The sequence below is a fragment of the Saimiri boliviensis genome, chromosome 4 (genome assembly GCF_048565385.1).
Source record: "Saimiri boliviensis isolate mSaiBol1 chromosome 4, mSaiBol1.pri, whole genome shotgun sequence".
Lineage (NCBI taxonomy): Eukaryota > Metazoa > Chordata > Mammalia > Primates > Cebidae > Saimiri > Saimiri boliviensis.
The window spans coordinates 113,445,318-113,462,051 of record NC_133452.1 but is presented as its reverse complement, the minus strand read 5'-3'; the positions used below and the strand labels follow the sequence as shown (position 1 = coordinate 113,462,051).

Genomic DNA, 16,734 nt, shown 5'->3' with positions numbered 1-16,734 from the left:
TTCTAAGCAGGGGAATAATCATACTGCTTCAATGACAGAGGCCTTTTGTACTCAGTGGAAGTCTCTGCCACCAGCAGGTGGTAGTTACTGAATATTTACTGGATGAATTTCATGTCTTCTGCTTTCAGGAGATGTTCTCGGTCCTTCCATCAATGGCTTAGCCTCACTGATTCGGATGCCCTATGGCTGTGGTGAACAGAACATGATAAATTTTGCTCCAAATATTTACATTTTGGATTACCTGACTAAAAAGAAACAACTGACAGATAATTTGAAAGAAAAAGCTCTTTCATTTATGAGGCAAGGTAAGCATTTTAGAGACCTACATTTGTTTGTAAAAAATTTGTGTTTTTTTTTCAGGTAGGGTTCACTTTAGACCATATTTCAAATAGATGGATTTTGTCTCAGGTAGGTGATGGGCTACATGGTGTTGACATGTGCAGGAAGTACAAACACTGAAAAGCCGTTACTGTTCCTTTAGCAAACTGTTCACTCATGGCTGCTAAGATGTTTGTTAGTAATGGCTTAAGAGTTAGTTTCTGGAGGGGGTTTTATTATACTAAGGGGTCTGAAATTTAAAACTCCTTAAAAATCTAGAGGAACACTTATTCATTCATTATTTATGCATTTGTGGAGTGTCTCTTAGTGCCAGGATCAGTTCTAGTGCCAAGAAAAGAGAGGGAGCCAGAGCCTCTCTCTTTATATATATATATATATGTATATATATATATATATATATATATATTATTGTGTTTTAGGTTTTGGGGTACATGTGAAGAACATGCAGGATTGTTGCATTGGTACATACATGGCAATGTGGTTTGCTGCCTTCCTCCCGATCACCTATATCTGGCATTTCTCCCCATGTTATCCCTCCCCAACTCCCCACCTCCCACTGTCCCTCCCCTAGTTCCCCCCAACAGACCCCAGTGTGTGATGCTCCCCTCCCTGTGTCCATGTGTTCTCATTATTTAATACCTGCCTATGAGTGAGAACATGCGGTGTTTGATTTTCTGCTCTTGTGTCAGTTTGTTGAGAATGATGGTTTCCAGGTTAATCCATCTCCCTACAAAGAACATGAACTCATCGTGTTTTATGGCTGAGTAGTATTCCATGGTGTATATGTGCCGCATTTTCCCTGTCCAGTTTATCATCGATGGGCATTTGTGTTGGTTCCAAGTCTTTGCTATTGGGTGAAAGATATGAATAGACACTTTGCAAAAGAAGACATATATGAGGCCAACAAACATATGAAAAAATGCTCATCATCACTGGTCATTAGACAAATGCAAATCAAAACTATGTTGAGATACCATCTTATGCCAGTTAGAATGGCGATCATTAAAAAATCTGGAGACGAGATGCTGGAGAGGATGTGGAGAAATAGGAACACTTTTACGCTGTTGGTGGGAGTGTAAACTAGTTCAACCATTGTGGAAGACAGTGTGGTGATTCCTCAAGGATCTAGAAATAGAATTTCCATTTGACGCAGCAATCCCATTACTGGGTATATATCCAAAGGATTATAAATTGTTCTATTATAAGGACACATGCACACGAATGTTCATTGCAGCCTCTCTTCTTAATGAATTCGCTGCTCAGTGGAGAGGTTGGTTTGTATGTAAACAAACGCAGTGCTGTGTGGGGGAGACCTTCTTGGTGCATTTAAAATGTCAAGCAGATAGGGGTTAAGAGAGAAATGTTTGAATGAGGAGGACCTGCTGGACCCTGAGGAAATGCCATGCTAGCGGAGATTGTATCCTGATGCCTTGAAAGGTAGAAACTGTTCACAGGCACCAGATCCTTTGTTCTGGTAACTTGTTAATAACAGCAGTTTAACGTGAGTTGAGTGTGTACTATCTGGCAGGCAGTGTTCTAAGCACTTAACATCTCATACCTCATTGAAGGCTCACAATTTGTATTAGCATGCTCCTGTTTTTTGCAGATGAGCGAGCTGAGGTGTGGAAAAGTTAGCTAGCTTGCCTGGGGTCATGTAGTCATATAGAGCTGGGATTTGGACTCAGCCTATGCTCTTGACATCCACACTTTGGAGGAAACAAAGAGTTGTGAAACATGTTTAATAATAGTAGTAAATTTGATTTTCTGAAATACTCCAAAGCCAACCAAAAGTTACAGTCTCAGTTTTAGCATTTCCTTATCAGTGGACCTCTAGCACAAACTCTCTGAGGCTGAGTTTTTCTCTGTGCACAATTTGTATGATATATTCTGTCCATCAAACTCATGAGGATTAGAAGGGCTCACACAAACTGATTAAGAATTCATTATAATCTAAGAAAAATATGGTTCAGTACCTCCTACTTCTATTTTTTTTAATGACAAATGGATTAAATTCAAAGTAGAGGCACACTATTGTTTACTAATTTCTCCACAGGAGAATTAGAAAACTCATGTTAGTGTTTCTTCTAGCCTCCCTTATTGTGTAGAGACCTGTTTATTCTCTGTAAATCTATGTAATGACAGTAATAGTCACTAACTCTGTATAAATGTTTTATGCATGTTTCATTTAATTCTCACAAAAACTGTAGGTGTACTGTTACTATTTCCATTTTACAGATGAGGAAATTGAGGTGCAGAGAGGTTAAATAATTTACCCATGGTTTTCCCCAGGTGATCTGGCTCCAGAGTCTACCTTGTTCCTCAGCATGCTATGGGATAATTCTAATCTGCGAGGTTCTCAGGTTGTGAGAAGCAATGGGGTATGATGGAAAGGACCAGGAACTGGGGCAGGATGCTTGAGTATCACCACCATGTACAAAGTCTCATTGGAGGTTCTGATAAAATAGTAAAGGAGGAACATGGAGTCCCGCAGGGAAGGAGGCACCAAAGGTCAGAATATGGGTTGTTGGATTAGACTGAAGTGAGCAGTAAGGTGTTGGATTTAAGTAGATGAGCTGGAATCAGTGTCCAAAGATCTCCCTGGGATAGGATGGCACAGACACCGGCTGAGTAGGATTCAAGGGGTTGAAGATCAGGAACAATGCAGTGTATGAGGCCACAAACCAAGGGAGACCAGGGTTTGGAATGAGGGTGGGTGTGGCCTGAGTTCTGATGTGGGGAATGACATCGTGATGTATCTTCCCTTAGATTAGGGCCGGACCTTGCAGACACTATGGCCGGCCCTGAAATGCAGCAGGTGGTTAGGTCTTCTGGGAAATTGGCAGAGATCTAGCAGTTGGAATTTCCTGTATAGAATTGCCTATGTAAAATTATCCTCGTTAATACACATTTGTGGATTGGTAGTGTTTTAAATATACACATGCAAGAATAACCTATTTTAAGTGGTACCAAATGGTTTCTGTGGTATATTGTGTGCCATGCTAAAAACAAATAAGATCTTTACACATTGGCGTAATGGCTGTAATTAAGGAGATAAGTAAAAATTATTTGGGATTATCATGTTGAACTTTGTACCTTTTGAAAACAAGTTTCCAATTTGTAAGATTTAGTTTGTCTGGTTTCAAGTAGAAACTACAATGGATTTAGACTGGTGCTTTATAATTTGGTATACATTCTTTGAGATATTTTAATAAAATAAGGTAAAATATTTTAGAAAATACCTCATAATTCCATATTTTTATATGCTTTTATGAACTGTAACTTTGGCTAATCAAATATTAATGCTTTAAAAAGATAGGATTAATTTTACATAGCTTGAAACATTAAAGCAATGAAAACTCATTCCTTAAAAATAATTTCAGTATGGAGGGCCGGGTGCAGTGGCTCAAGCCTGTAATCCCAGCACTTTGGGAGGCTGAGGCAGGTGGATCACGAGGTCAAGAGATCAAGACTATCCTGGTCAACATGGTGAAACCCCGTCTCTACTAAAAATACAAAAAGTTAGCTGGGCATGGTGGTGCGTGCCTGTAATCCCAGCTACTCAGGAGGCTGAGACAGGAGAATTGCCTGAACCCAGGAGGCGGAGGTTGCGGTGAGCTGAGATCGCGCCATTGCACTCCAGCCTGGGTAACAAGAGCGAAACTCCGTCTCAAAAAAAAAAAAAAATTTCAGTATGTGTCCTAGATACTTTGGCTGCAGACCAGCTGCTGTCCTGCAAAATGAATGGTCCAAAATCCTCAGCATCTGTTGTTTTCCCAAAGCAGTGCTGGCCCCTTAGGTCAGTCCTGGTCAGGTAGGTGGCCAAACTGCAGTTTTTCAAAGTAACCCAGTGAAGATCTCTTATGATTGCCCGAGATCCCTCCTCACATTTGTTGGTTGTTAGAAGGTGCAGAGTGGCCGGAGTGCAAAAAAGCATTGTTCTCTAAATGCCAGGTAGTCCTCTCAAGAGTTGAGAACGCGGAGCGCTGCAGCTGTAAGTGAGTTTCCCCTTGAGAGGAAGTAGATCGGGGCATAGCACTGGCTGTAGAGGCAGTCAGACCTGGGCTGGAGTCCTGGCTCCCGCCTTGGGCCAGGTCCTTAGCCTCTCCAAGGCTTGGTTTTCTCACCTGGAAGACAGGGATAATACAGGCACTCACTTGGTGGGGTTGTTTGGAGGAGACAGTGAGAAATGTGAGCATTTTATTCAGAACATAGTAAGCACACAGAGAGTATCAGTTATAGTAGGATTAGTTGCCTCTAACTAGGGAGTTAGGGGTTAATGTCAGCAAACAGATTCTGTCCATTCTCCCTCTAAAACCCAATATGAAATTCTTCTATTTCTCTCCATCCCACTGCTAATTGTTCCATTCACACAGCACTGTCGCTCACCTGGACTACTCCAACGACTTCCTGAGTAGTTTCTCTTTTTCTGTGTTCCCTCCACTTCAGTGCATTCTTCATATTACATAAAAGGGATCTGTGAAGACATCACGATCCTGTCACTTGCTTGCTGGCGATCCTGCAGTGGGCTCCCGGCCTCAGCCTACTGGATTCTGGGTGATCTGGCTTGACCTCCCTCCTTAGTCTCATCTGGAACTGGCTGTGTCTGGAACACTGTGAGCTCCATGCTGCTTCAGGGACATGAGGCTTGCTCTTCCGTCTCCTGACATGCTTTCCCCCTGGATCTTTCCATCGCTGCTCCTTTTCATCATTCAGGTGGTGTTTGCCTCAGAGCGGCCTTCCCCGACCACTTAATAACTCTAACTTGTACTACTCCATTTTATTTCTTCACTTAACACTGCTTAAAATTATCCTGTCTGACATCTGTCCCTAGATTTAGAGGGGGAGCTCTGTGACAGTGGGGGCCATGGTTGATCTTCATTGTATAGCTATGTGAGCATCTCAATAAATCCAGAATGGGCGAATGACTTATTACCAATATTAACTTCTATGGACTTTAGGTTTATCATCCTAGTGTGGATATTGGGTCCAGAAGATCTCTGAATCTGAAGTGCCACAGGGTAGTGTGATGATTTCTGGGCACTAATGGGTCTGGCTGGCCTTGGAATTCTCTTAGAAGCTAAGAAATGTGACCAGTGATTTCCATGTGCTACTCTTTGAGCTGGTGAAGTGGCTGATGAAAGTCAGCACAGCAGAGCTCCCCAAAAAGACATCATCTCACATGCTGAACTAAATTATGTTTCAAAGTAGTACACAAAAGCTTTTTGGTAAAATGCTTTTCATTACAAAATCAGTGTCTCATTTCAGAGACTCTCTTTTTTCTTTTGCCATCACGTTTGCCAAAGTCCTTTAAATATACCGTAGTTGTTTTTATTTTTTAAGAAATCAAAGTGGCTTCGGCATGAGTCATGATTATATTATTTAAATGTCATTTATGAACAGCGCATTGTTTTACTTAAATCATGCTTGGCCAGGGAGCCCTGTAACCTAAGCCACTGTTTTGTTGGTCAAAACGACAGCTACATCATTGAATGAAGTGCCTTTGCTGTCAAAAAGAAAAACGGAACCATAACGTGAAAACTGTTTTTGATAAGGACTGGAAATCCTGAACCTGTTAATTCAAAATTTAAACCATTTGTTTTCCTAAGATATTTAAATCATAGTGCCTGCACTTCAGTTTTTTAAAGTAAAACGCAGACCAAGTCTAGTTGAAAACATATTTCCTCCACTGAAGTAAAAACAAGAGAAAGAAGGCTTCAGAATGTAGATGTTGCCATTGGTCACAAGTATGGCTAGTGGCAATAGCTTAAAAAATAGCTTAAACAAGCTGTGATATTCTCACTTTCCATTTCATGTCATAGAAAGTAAGCAAGTTCATAATGATTTCTTTTAATCCAGAGAATTTTTAAAGTCATCTTATTAGTAGAGGAAATGCTTGAAGCCGATTTTACTTCCTTTATTTACATATAATTTTGACACGAGGTAAATCAAGTCAAACTATGTTCGGATTGTTGCTTTTTATGTGTTTGTGAACAATATTTTTATCTTTACTATCATAAATTCTGAAATACATTCATGGTTATTCCAAAGAAAATTCATAACCCAGAACAGGATATATCTTATCTGGCCCTTTATGAAGGGCTCACAGGGTTTTATCCTAATAACCTCAGTACTTCTTCTGCATTTCGATTTTCGGAAGTCTATGAATGTTCTATATGATTACGTTTCAAAGTCAAGAGTTGTTCTTAAAATGATTAACTTAAAGGTGATACTCCTATTTCTTCATAAACTTTTGGAGAAAGCTGTGTTTTTGCCTTTATCGGCTATTGTGCTAAAAGGTCTCCAACTTAGATGGCTGCACCGGAACACTGAGCTGTTGTGAGCATTATGGATGAGTCATCAGTGTCCTGTTTTCTTTTTCTTTCTTTCTTTTTTTTTTTTTTTTTGAGATGGAGTCTTGCTCTGTTGTCCAGTCTGGAGTGCAATGCTGTGATCTCGGCTCACTGCAACTTCTGCCTCCCAGGTTCAAGCGATTCTTCTGCTTCAGCCTCCAAAGTATCTGGGACTACAGGTGCATGCCACCACATCTGGCTAATATTTGTATTTTTAGTAGAGACAGGGCTTCACCGTGTTAGCCAGGCTGGTCTCAAAGTCCTGACCTCAGTTGATCCACCCACTTTGGCTTCCCAACGTGCTAGGATTACAGGTGTGAGCCACTGTGCCTGGCCCTGTTTTGTTTGTGGAATGGAAATTAGGCCTGATACACTGGGATGCTTTGGGGGACAAACAGCCGAGGGATCCACAACGATGCATGCCGGTTTAAGATGAGGAAGGAAACCTCACAGGAGACTCCCAGAAGGAGACATACACGTTCTCTGTAGGTTCAGAATTTCTCCTTTACTTTTCCCTGGTAGCAGAGCTGGTGGTTTGGATTCTCAGTGTTACGTAAACCTGCTGAAGAAATTCGCTGCAGAACTGGTGATTGTCTGTGGCCTCGTCTGCTCTGGGCTGGCTGCCTCTAGTGGAAGAATGGTGCTAGTTGTTGACATTAGTGGGGAATGTTGGACGTCAGCCACCTGAGGGGTAATTTCTTTAAGCACTGATCTCATCTCCATGATCTCATCTCTGACTGGTTTCACAATATGTCATACTTGGAACTGCCGTTGTTGATGTGATCTGGGGGCTTGGAAGCACATGGTCCTCTCCTCGAGGTTGGTCTTTCTGTCACAAAAAGTACCTCCTGTAGGGATTGAGAGCCTCAAATCTCTTTTCTTTTTTCTTCTTCCCTCTCCTTTCCTTCTCCTCTCTTCTTTCCTTTTCCTCTTTTTTCTTAGATTGAGTTCATAGTTAAACTCTGGCTCTCTGGAGAATTTAGTACTTAACTGAAAATTGAGGGAGAATGTCCTGCACTCTTGCTGATTTCTTTTGTGAACATTAATTGCTTTGCTTCTCTGTGATCCCTGGATGCCTCTGAAAAATGAACTAATATACTGCATTTTTAAAGGTTTTGTGAAAACTCAGCTGAATTCTACCAGAGGTACAAAGGGAAGCTGGTGTAAATTAGTTCAACCATTGTGGAAGACAGTGTGGCAATTCCTCAAGGCTCTAGAACTAGAAATTCCATTTGACCTAGTAATCCATTACTGGGTATATACCAAAAGGATTATAAATTATTCTATTGTAAAGACACATGCACACATATGTTTATTGTGGCACTGTTCACAATAGCAAAGACTTGGAACCAACCCAAACGCCCATCAATAATAGACTGGATAAAGAAAATGTGGCACATATACACTACACAGCCATAAAAAAGGATGAGTTCATGTCCTTTGTAGGGACATGGGTGAAGCTGGAAACCATCATTCTCAGCAAACTGACACAAGAACAGAAAACCAAATACCACATGTTCTCACTCATAAGTGGGGGTTGGGAAAGAGAAGACATGGACGCAGGGAGGGGAACATCACACACTGGGGCCTGTTGGGGTGGGTGAACAGGGGAGGGGTAGCAAGGGTTTGGGGGATAAGCGAGGGATAGCACAAAAAGAAAAAGAAAGGTTATGTGAAAACTAAAACATGATAAAAAACTAGAGTAGTGATAATACTTATCATTTAATTTTTTCCACTTTTGTTTATGTTTTGATCATGGAGAACATTAACATGCTTCCAAAAGACTAACTTATTTTGAGAAGTATATTCAAAAGAGGGCCTCTTCTTCCTCTTTTCTTGCTCTCTACCCCTTGATGGTAACTGTATCAGGCTGTTCTTGCGTTATTGTAAAGAATTACCTGAGGCTGGGTAATTCATAAGAAAAGAAGTTTAATTGGCTCATAATTCTGCAGGGTGTGCAGGAAGCATGGCACTGGCATTTCCTTTAGGAAGGTGTCAGGAAGCTTACAACTGTGGCAGAAGGCGAAGAGGGAGCAGGCATATCACATGGTGAAAACAGGAACAAGAGAGGCAGTATTGGGGGGGGTGATGCCACACACTGTTAAATGACCAGATCTTGCAAGGACTCACTCACTATCTCAAGGACAGCACCAAGATTCAATGACCTCCCACTGGGCCTTACTTCCAACATTGTGGATTATAATGCAACATGAGTTTTGTGTGGGGACAAATATATCAACTGTATCAGTAGCCTACTTACTTCATTAGTTTCTAGTTTTTCTTTTCTTTCTCTCCTTTTGCTAAAAAATGGGCCTCTCCCTTTGCCCAGGCTAGAGTGCAGTGGCACAATCACGACCCACTGCAGCCCTGACTTCCTGGGCTCAGGTGATTCTCCTGCCTCAGCTTCCTGAACAGCTGGAATGACAGGTGTGTGTCACCATGCTAATTTTTTTTTTTTTTGTATTTTTAGTAGAGACAGGCTTTTGTCATGTTGCCCAGTCTGGTCTCAAACTCCTGGGCTCAAGTGATCCACTTGCCTTGGCCTCCCAAAATGCTGGTATTACAGGCATGAACCTTGGTGCCCGGCCTCATTTCCTCTTTTTATTATACAGAAGATAGTAAGTACTATACGTACTGTTTTAACTTTGCCTTTTTCACTTAACAGTATATGCAGGAAGTTACTCTGCCTCAGTTGACAGAGCTATTCCTCATTCTTTTTTCACAGTTACATAGTACTCCATCATACATATGTACCATAGTCAATCAGTCTCCAGTTGTTGGACACTAAGGTTGTTTCCATTATGTTACAATGACAAATAATGCTGTAATGAATAATCCTCTGCATGTATATTTTTGTCTTGTTTGAGTTGTATCTTCAGGGTAGATTCCTAGAACTGCGATTACTGGGTCAAAGGGTAAAGACATTCCCCTACATGGTAGCTGTACCCTTCTGAATTCCCTCCAGCAGTGGATCAGTGCTGGTGTTCCTGCAGCTCACCCAGCAGAAGGAGTGGTCTAACTTTTGAATCTTAATGCTAATTTGATGGGAGAGAAGTGGTATCTCAGCGTAGGTTTGAGTTTCTCCTATTATGAAGTTAAACATGTTTTCTGTATTATAATTTGTCTTCATATTTTTGTCTTTTGTGACTTACCTGTTTTGTCTTTTATTCACTTACTTCTATAGGACTTTTCATCCTTTACCCTAAATTTAAAAAAGTTCTTTATATGTGTATACATGTATGTAATAACATATAAATACAAATTACGTAATGCTGGTATTAGCTATTTATCCATATGTTGCAAATACGTTATTTTAATTTATTTGTTTGGTAAGCCTTGCTTATAGTGTGTTTTGCCTTGGAACAGTTTAAAGACTTTTAAAAAACAGTCAAATGCATCAATTTTTTTAGTTTATTGCATGTGGTGCTTAGAAAGCCTTCCCCTACACCTATATTAGAGAGTAATGCCTAATGTTTGTTGAGAGCTTGCCATGTAAAAGGTACTTTACTGAGGACTTTTCTTCTTTTATCGTGTTTAATCACTGGAAGAGCTCTGTGATTTACTAGGAGACAGTGGCCTTGGAGCCAGTGAGACCTTGGCTAATTCCCAGCTTCACTCCTTGTGAGCCGTGTGACCTTGCACCTGGTGTCTGTATCCTTTGAGTTTCAGTCTCATTACCTGTAAAAAGGGGAATAATAATAGCATCTATGTCAGAGGGTTCTTGTGAGAATTACCTGAGGACTTTGAACAGTTCCTGACATCTAGTGACTGCTTAATCAAAGCTGGCTAATTATTATACATAAAGAATATAATCTAATGCTCCCTTCTTCAAATTAAGCAAAGTTCTGTCATCACTTTAAATGTTTATATTTCTTTTACTGTAAGTCTTAAATATCACCATGAAACAGAGTTTCTTGGGTATTTTTTCTTTACACATTTTGTTTTATTGTAACTTAGATACTCAGAGCTAAAGTTTCTTTTGGAAAGACTCAGGGAGAAAAGTTTGAGACTTGATGGTAAGAGCACATGAACTGTAATTTCAAACCATTAATGCTTATGTTTAGTTAGTCAAATATGAATATTATTTATACTTATGAATGCTTCTAAAATATGGTATTCATAAAGTCAAATTTGTTTATTACTAGAGTTTACTGGGGAATGATTTCAACATTTCACAAATGAATATAGTTGCCAGGCTTTGTCTTGGCTGTGCTGCAAAGCTCAGGCTGTGTCCCCTCACCTGCTAATAGTAGAACCCTGTAATTTTTGGAAGGCTTTTTGGCTATCACAGAGTCATTGATAATGCCTTGAGCTGGAAATGTTTCTGCTAATGCTTGCTTTTAAGTGATAAGTTATTGCTATCTTAACTTCATTTTTAGCAAGTTAGTTTACTGTGGGTTGTTTGGGGAATCCTTTAGTGTTTGGCTCACGAGTTCTCACACTGGTTTTTGAGATCTGTATGCATTGCTTTGCAAATATAAAACATCTGCTTTTTATTAGCAATCATTATTTGTAACTATTGGCAAATTTGACACATCTGCTTTTATTAATGCAGATACATGAGCCTTAACCCCCGCCCGAATTTACTTCTGTAATGCTACTTCATTGCCACCACTAAGTATATATATATATATATATATATATATATATATATATATATATATATGTGTGTGTGTGTGTGTGTGTGTGTGTGTGTGTGTGTGTTAGTGGAAACGTGGAATTGGTGGGTAACTTAGATACTCAAATCTAAAGTTTATCACATGTAATCATTGGAAGAGCTCTGTTATTTACTAGGAGCCAGTGGCCTTGGAGCCAGTGAGACCTTGGCTAATTCCCAACTTCACTCCCTGTCAACTGTATGACCTTGTACCTGGTGTCTGTATCCTCTGAGTTTCAGTCTCATTATCTGTAAAAAAGAGAATAATAATAGCATCTATGTCAGATGTTATAGCATCTATGGCAGGCAAGTTGGTTTTTTGGTTTACCTCAGTTGGCCACGGCCAAAAAATTTAGAAGCGATTGTCTTAGCTTATGTAGCATTTCCTCCTTTCTATTACTGGTCTAAGAATAGAATATATTTTTATTTTCTGTTTTGGCCTTAAACTTTAATTAATGATACCCTACATAGTATTTTTCTTGTGAGCAAACAATTCTAGATGACTAAGCATTGAAACCATTAAGGTGAACTCTAGAGAGTTAAATAAAAAATCTGCCTTTAATTTGCTTGCTTTTGAATGGCTAGAAGTATCAATGCCATAGTGATCTTTTAATTTACTTTAATTTGGGATATCACTTTTTTTTTTTTGAGACGGAGTTTCGCTCTTGTTACCTAGGCTGGAGTGCAATGGCGCGATCTCAGCTCACCGCAACCTCTGCCTCCTGGGTTCAAGCAATTCTCCTGCCTCAACCTCCTGAGTAGCTGGGATTACAGGCACGCGCCACCATGCCCAGCTATTTTTTTGTATTTTTAGTAGAGACGGGGTTTCACCATGTTGACCAGGATGGTCTCAATCTCTTGACCTCGTGATCCACCCGCCTCGGCCTCCCAAAGTGCTGGGATTACAGGCTTGAGCCACCGTGCCCGGCCAGGGATATCACTTTTTTTTGAGACAGAATTTCACTCTTTTTGACTAGGCTGGAGTGCAATTGCACGATCTCAGCTCACTGCAACCTCTGCCTCTTAGGTTCAAGTGATTCTCCTGCCTCAGCCTCCTGAGTAGCTGGGATTACAGACATGGGCCACCATGCCTGGCTAATTTTTTGTATTTTTAGTAGAGATGGCATTTCACCATGTTGATCAGGCTGGTTTTGGACTCTTGACTTCAGGTAATCCACCTGCCTTGGCCTCCCAAAATGCTGGGATTACAGTTGTGAGCCACTGTGCCTGGCCGGGATAGCAAAGTTTTTTATTTTATACATTCTGCTTGAAAAGTCCCGGCATTTTAAAGTTTCAGCAGCACTTAAAATAGAAAGCACTCAATATTAGCTCTTGGTTTGATTTCTTTTTTCCCCCTCTCTCCCATATTTCCTCAACATGAAGTCATAATTAGAAACTTTCATCCATTGTAAGTTAATTGTTATTTTGATTTTGAGTATCTGTCCATTTTTGGGTCTTTAGGTTACCAGAGAGAACTTCTTTATCAGAGGGAAGATGGCTCTTTCAGTGCTTTTGGGAATGATGACCCTTCTGGGAGCACTTGGTAAGTGTCTTTGCCAACTGAACAAATCTGTGTCATGGAAATGGGCTTTCTCTAGGTCACAATAGCCATGAAATTGACAGATATATCTCTATATATTGTAGACTGGAAGGCTGCTTTTTTCCCTTAGTCTGGCTTTAAAAAGAAATTCTGTTTTTAAAGTATTATTTTTAAACATTAACAAATCAAATGTTTTTATTTAGAAAAGATAAGTTATAAATCCTCTTTTGTGTGTTTGTGGAAAAATCGCAATAAAAATACTTTATGACGATGGTGCAGCTGATAAAATCAGTTAGAAATGCTGGGTGATTGTGACACAGCTTTTTTTCTTAATCTTCCATAACTAATACAAGTGTTGTGTTAATGCAGCCAATGCAGTTTCTTTAAGATTTTTTTTTTTTTTTTTTTGCGTGTGTGAAGAACAGTCGTGGAATTAAGTATGAACAGCCAGTTTCCTTCAGACTGGAATCTCAATGTGGCTGATTTTGGATGATTAATCTCTCTTCTTGTACCTATCTTTAATTTTCTATTTTACTCAGAAAAAGATTGACTCACTGTATCAATCAGGATAGAGTAGGAGTGCTGTGGTAACAACCAACCTGCTCAATCTAAGCAGTTCACAGTGGAGGGATTTCTTGCTCATGCCGCATTTCCATTGTGGTCAGCAGGGGGCTCTGCAGCTGCCAGTGTGTCCACATCTGAATAGGAGGGTCCCCGTTTTCCGCAGCCTGGAAAGAGGAGGCTGGAGTATATAGCACTGGCAATTAGAGTCTTTGTCCTGAGTGTGTCATTTCTATTCATTTTATCCTCCTCAGAGCTGGTCACATGACTATGCCTAACCTCAATGGGGCAGGAAAGTGAATTCTTCTGTGTAACCAAAGTAAAACAGAACTGGATGTTATTGAATATTAGTAATGTTTACCCCACAAAACCTTATATAACATGAAACGGATCTGCTTCAAATTTTCCTTTGGCCTGAGTCAGGATATAGAACCATAAATAGAAAGCTTTCAGTGTTTTATTGCTTGATGTTCTTTTTACCTCAGTATAGTGTTGTGTAGCAGGGACTGGCAAACTTTTCTGTAAAGGGTCAGAGTGTAAGTATTTCAGGCATTTCCAGCCACATAGTGTCTCTGTTGTGTGCTCTTCCCTTTTCCTGCCTCTCCTCCATCTTTCTTTCCCGTCTTTTTTTTTTTTTTTTTTTTTTTTTTTTTTTCTTTTCTTTTCTTTATCCTTTTAAAAACCATTCTTAAGGTGGTGGTGTTGGCAGGTGGGGGCGGGGGTGGTGCCCGCATAAACAGGCCCTGGGGTATATTTGGCCTGAGGCCCACATCTGGGCCAGGCAGATTTGGCCCATAGGTCGCAGTTGGCCAACTCCTGTCCTATAGGAGAGAAAAATATCATTTCCCCCACTTGAAGTACTACAGTTTGCTTGTGAACTATGTATACATTCTTCATCCACAGCTATGGGGCTGAGTGAAGTGTGTTTGAGCTCTTCTTTGGTAAATATCTAGAACAACCCAAAGATGAATAACCTTGGACAATTTGTTTAACTCTCTTGGACTGTCAAATTCTCAGTCTGCAAAATAATGGGCTGGATTAAGTAATTTCTAAATTCCTTTCTAAATCTGCTATTTTTGAGTCAACATGGCATTTCTTGGTCACGCTCAAGTGGAAACGAGGTCTGCCTGCTAGAGAGAGTTGCTTACCTTGTCTGTTTACTGTTTCTCTTTCCTTTGTTCCATCTTCATTGATTCTCCCTTTGGTGAATCTTCTGATGGGGGAAAAAGTGTTGTTGTTTTGCTTGCTCAGTGTTATTTGGTGGACCTTATAAAGTATATTTTATGTGATTTTTCCCCCCTTTTCATAAAGGTTGTCAGCTTTTGTTTTAAGATGTTTCCTTGAAGCTGATCCTTACATAGATATTGATCAGAATGTGTTACACAGAACATACACTTGGCTTAAAGGACGTCAGAAATCCAATGGTGAATTTTGGGAGCCAGGAAGAGTGATTCATAGTGAGCTTCAAGGTGGCAATAAAAGTCCAGTAACACTTACAGCCTATATTGTGACTTCTCTCCTGGGATATAGAAAGTATCAGGTATTTCATCTTTAATTTAATAAATGAAAGATGGGAAATTCAAGGAGGGTAGGTCTTAATGGCTCAAATATATATGTGGAAACTTAAAAAGTTGCAATTTTACAACACATGTGAAATTTGAATTTAAGTACCTTTTTGCTTGCATTTATGGCCATGTTCCAAAATCTGAGGATAAAAACATTAACCCACTTTTTCAGAGTAATTAAGAAAATTACCGAAACGCTTTTGAATGTATGTATTTTACTTGCTATTGGTAAGATAAGTCAATACATGTTTTATCATTGGGAAAGTTAATTTCTGAGAGGAAAGAAAATTATTTAGAATTTGACAATGTGTTCTAGCCAGTTTAGGTTGTGAAGGATTTTTTATTTCTAAAACGTCATGGAAGAGTTACAATGTCTGTTAATTTAGTGTTGAGAACACCCATACCCTGAAACGTGTGTTGAATGGGCATGGATGCCTGGATGAGAATAAGTATGCATGGCAAGGTAATGCTGATGAGCTGAAGTTGGCTCCAGAGCTATCCTGGTGATTGGTGCCTTTACTGCTTACTGCTTACTGTATTTTATGAGATCACCAAAGCCATTCTTTCTCTTTATTAGGCCCCCCACTATTTTCCTTTTCTACTACTAGGCTTGTAGAAGCTAAACTTTTCCTAAACTTAGAGACGCAATACCAGAGATCAAATATAAGAAATATGTTTCTCGGGGAGCTTGCTGTCCTTGTCTGCGTTTATGATACCAAGTGGGAGAAACACTGGCAAAAGCTCTACTTTTTTCTTCTAAGGAATGACATGTGTTTACTTATAAAAACTGAAAAACAGTATTATTTTAAAAATGCATGGCAAATCTTTAAATGTCAATGATTATGGTTGATTTTTGTTTCCTAGGACAAGGTCAGGTACTACATAGATGCTGAACTTATTTTTTAAACAAATGTTTCAAAGTACTTTTTGTTTCAATATGTGATAGTGGGTTACTTTGAATAGTAAAAAATATCCTTTTTTTCTTCCAAGCCTAACATTGATGTGCAAGAGTCTATCAATTTCTTGGAGTCTGAATTCAGCAGAGAAATTTTAGACAATTATACTCTAGCTCTTATAACGTATGCATTGTCCTCGGTGGGGAGTCCTAAAGCAAAGGAAGCTTTGAATATGCTGACTTGGAGAGCAGAAGAAGAAGGTAATGTGCCAGGCCCATTTGAGGTTGTTATGCATTATGAAATAGATAACTTACATGAGAAAAATTTTTAGTCAGTTTTGAAATTGATTTATGCATCTTTTGATGAAAAGTAAAACACAGTGAGATCAGGATGGGCCTGACATGGCCATAATGCTTCTGGTCTCTCCCCAGGGCTTTTTTCTCCAGAATTTCAGGGCTCAGATATCTCTTTATTTTAGATATGTCATGCCCAATGTCAGTTACCCTTTGAGTGTCTGATACCATTTCTGATCTGGCAGCTTTGTAGTTTGCTAAGACCTTGGGTTCTGGAGAGACTTAGCTTCAAATTCTGGTTTTGTACCTTACCTTTATGAGGTTCAGTTTTCCCAACTGTAAAGTGGGAATAACACCTATTTTAGAGTTGCTGTGAGGATTAAATGAGATAATGTGCAATGCTGCTACATAGCAAGTGCTCAAAAATAGGAACTAAAAGAAATGCTAATGGAAAGAAATGTGAATCCCAAAAAATGCTGCTAGTAAGTGGATTATGTGCATTGTGTATATAAAGTGGACAACAATCTAGGGGT

The 16,734-nt window shown here is 39.6% G+C and overlaps 1 protein-coding gene across 1 annotated transcript in view; it reads left to right on the top strand.

Annotated features, from left to right (window-relative positions):
* Positions 1-16,734, top strand: part of CD109 (CD109 molecule) — a 147,053-nt gene that overhangs the window by 109,173 nt on the left and 21,146 nt on the right. The window contains exons 23-26 of the mRNA XM_003926323.4: positions 129-305; positions 12,808-12,889; positions 14,759-14,987; positions 16,003-16,168. Of these exons, the coding sequence (XP_003926372.3) occupies positions 129-305; positions 12,808-12,889; positions 14,759-14,987; positions 16,003-16,168 (654 nt within the window). The remainder of the gene's footprint in view (positions 1-128; positions 306-12,807; positions 12,890-14,758; positions 14,988-16,002; positions 16,169-16,734) is intronic.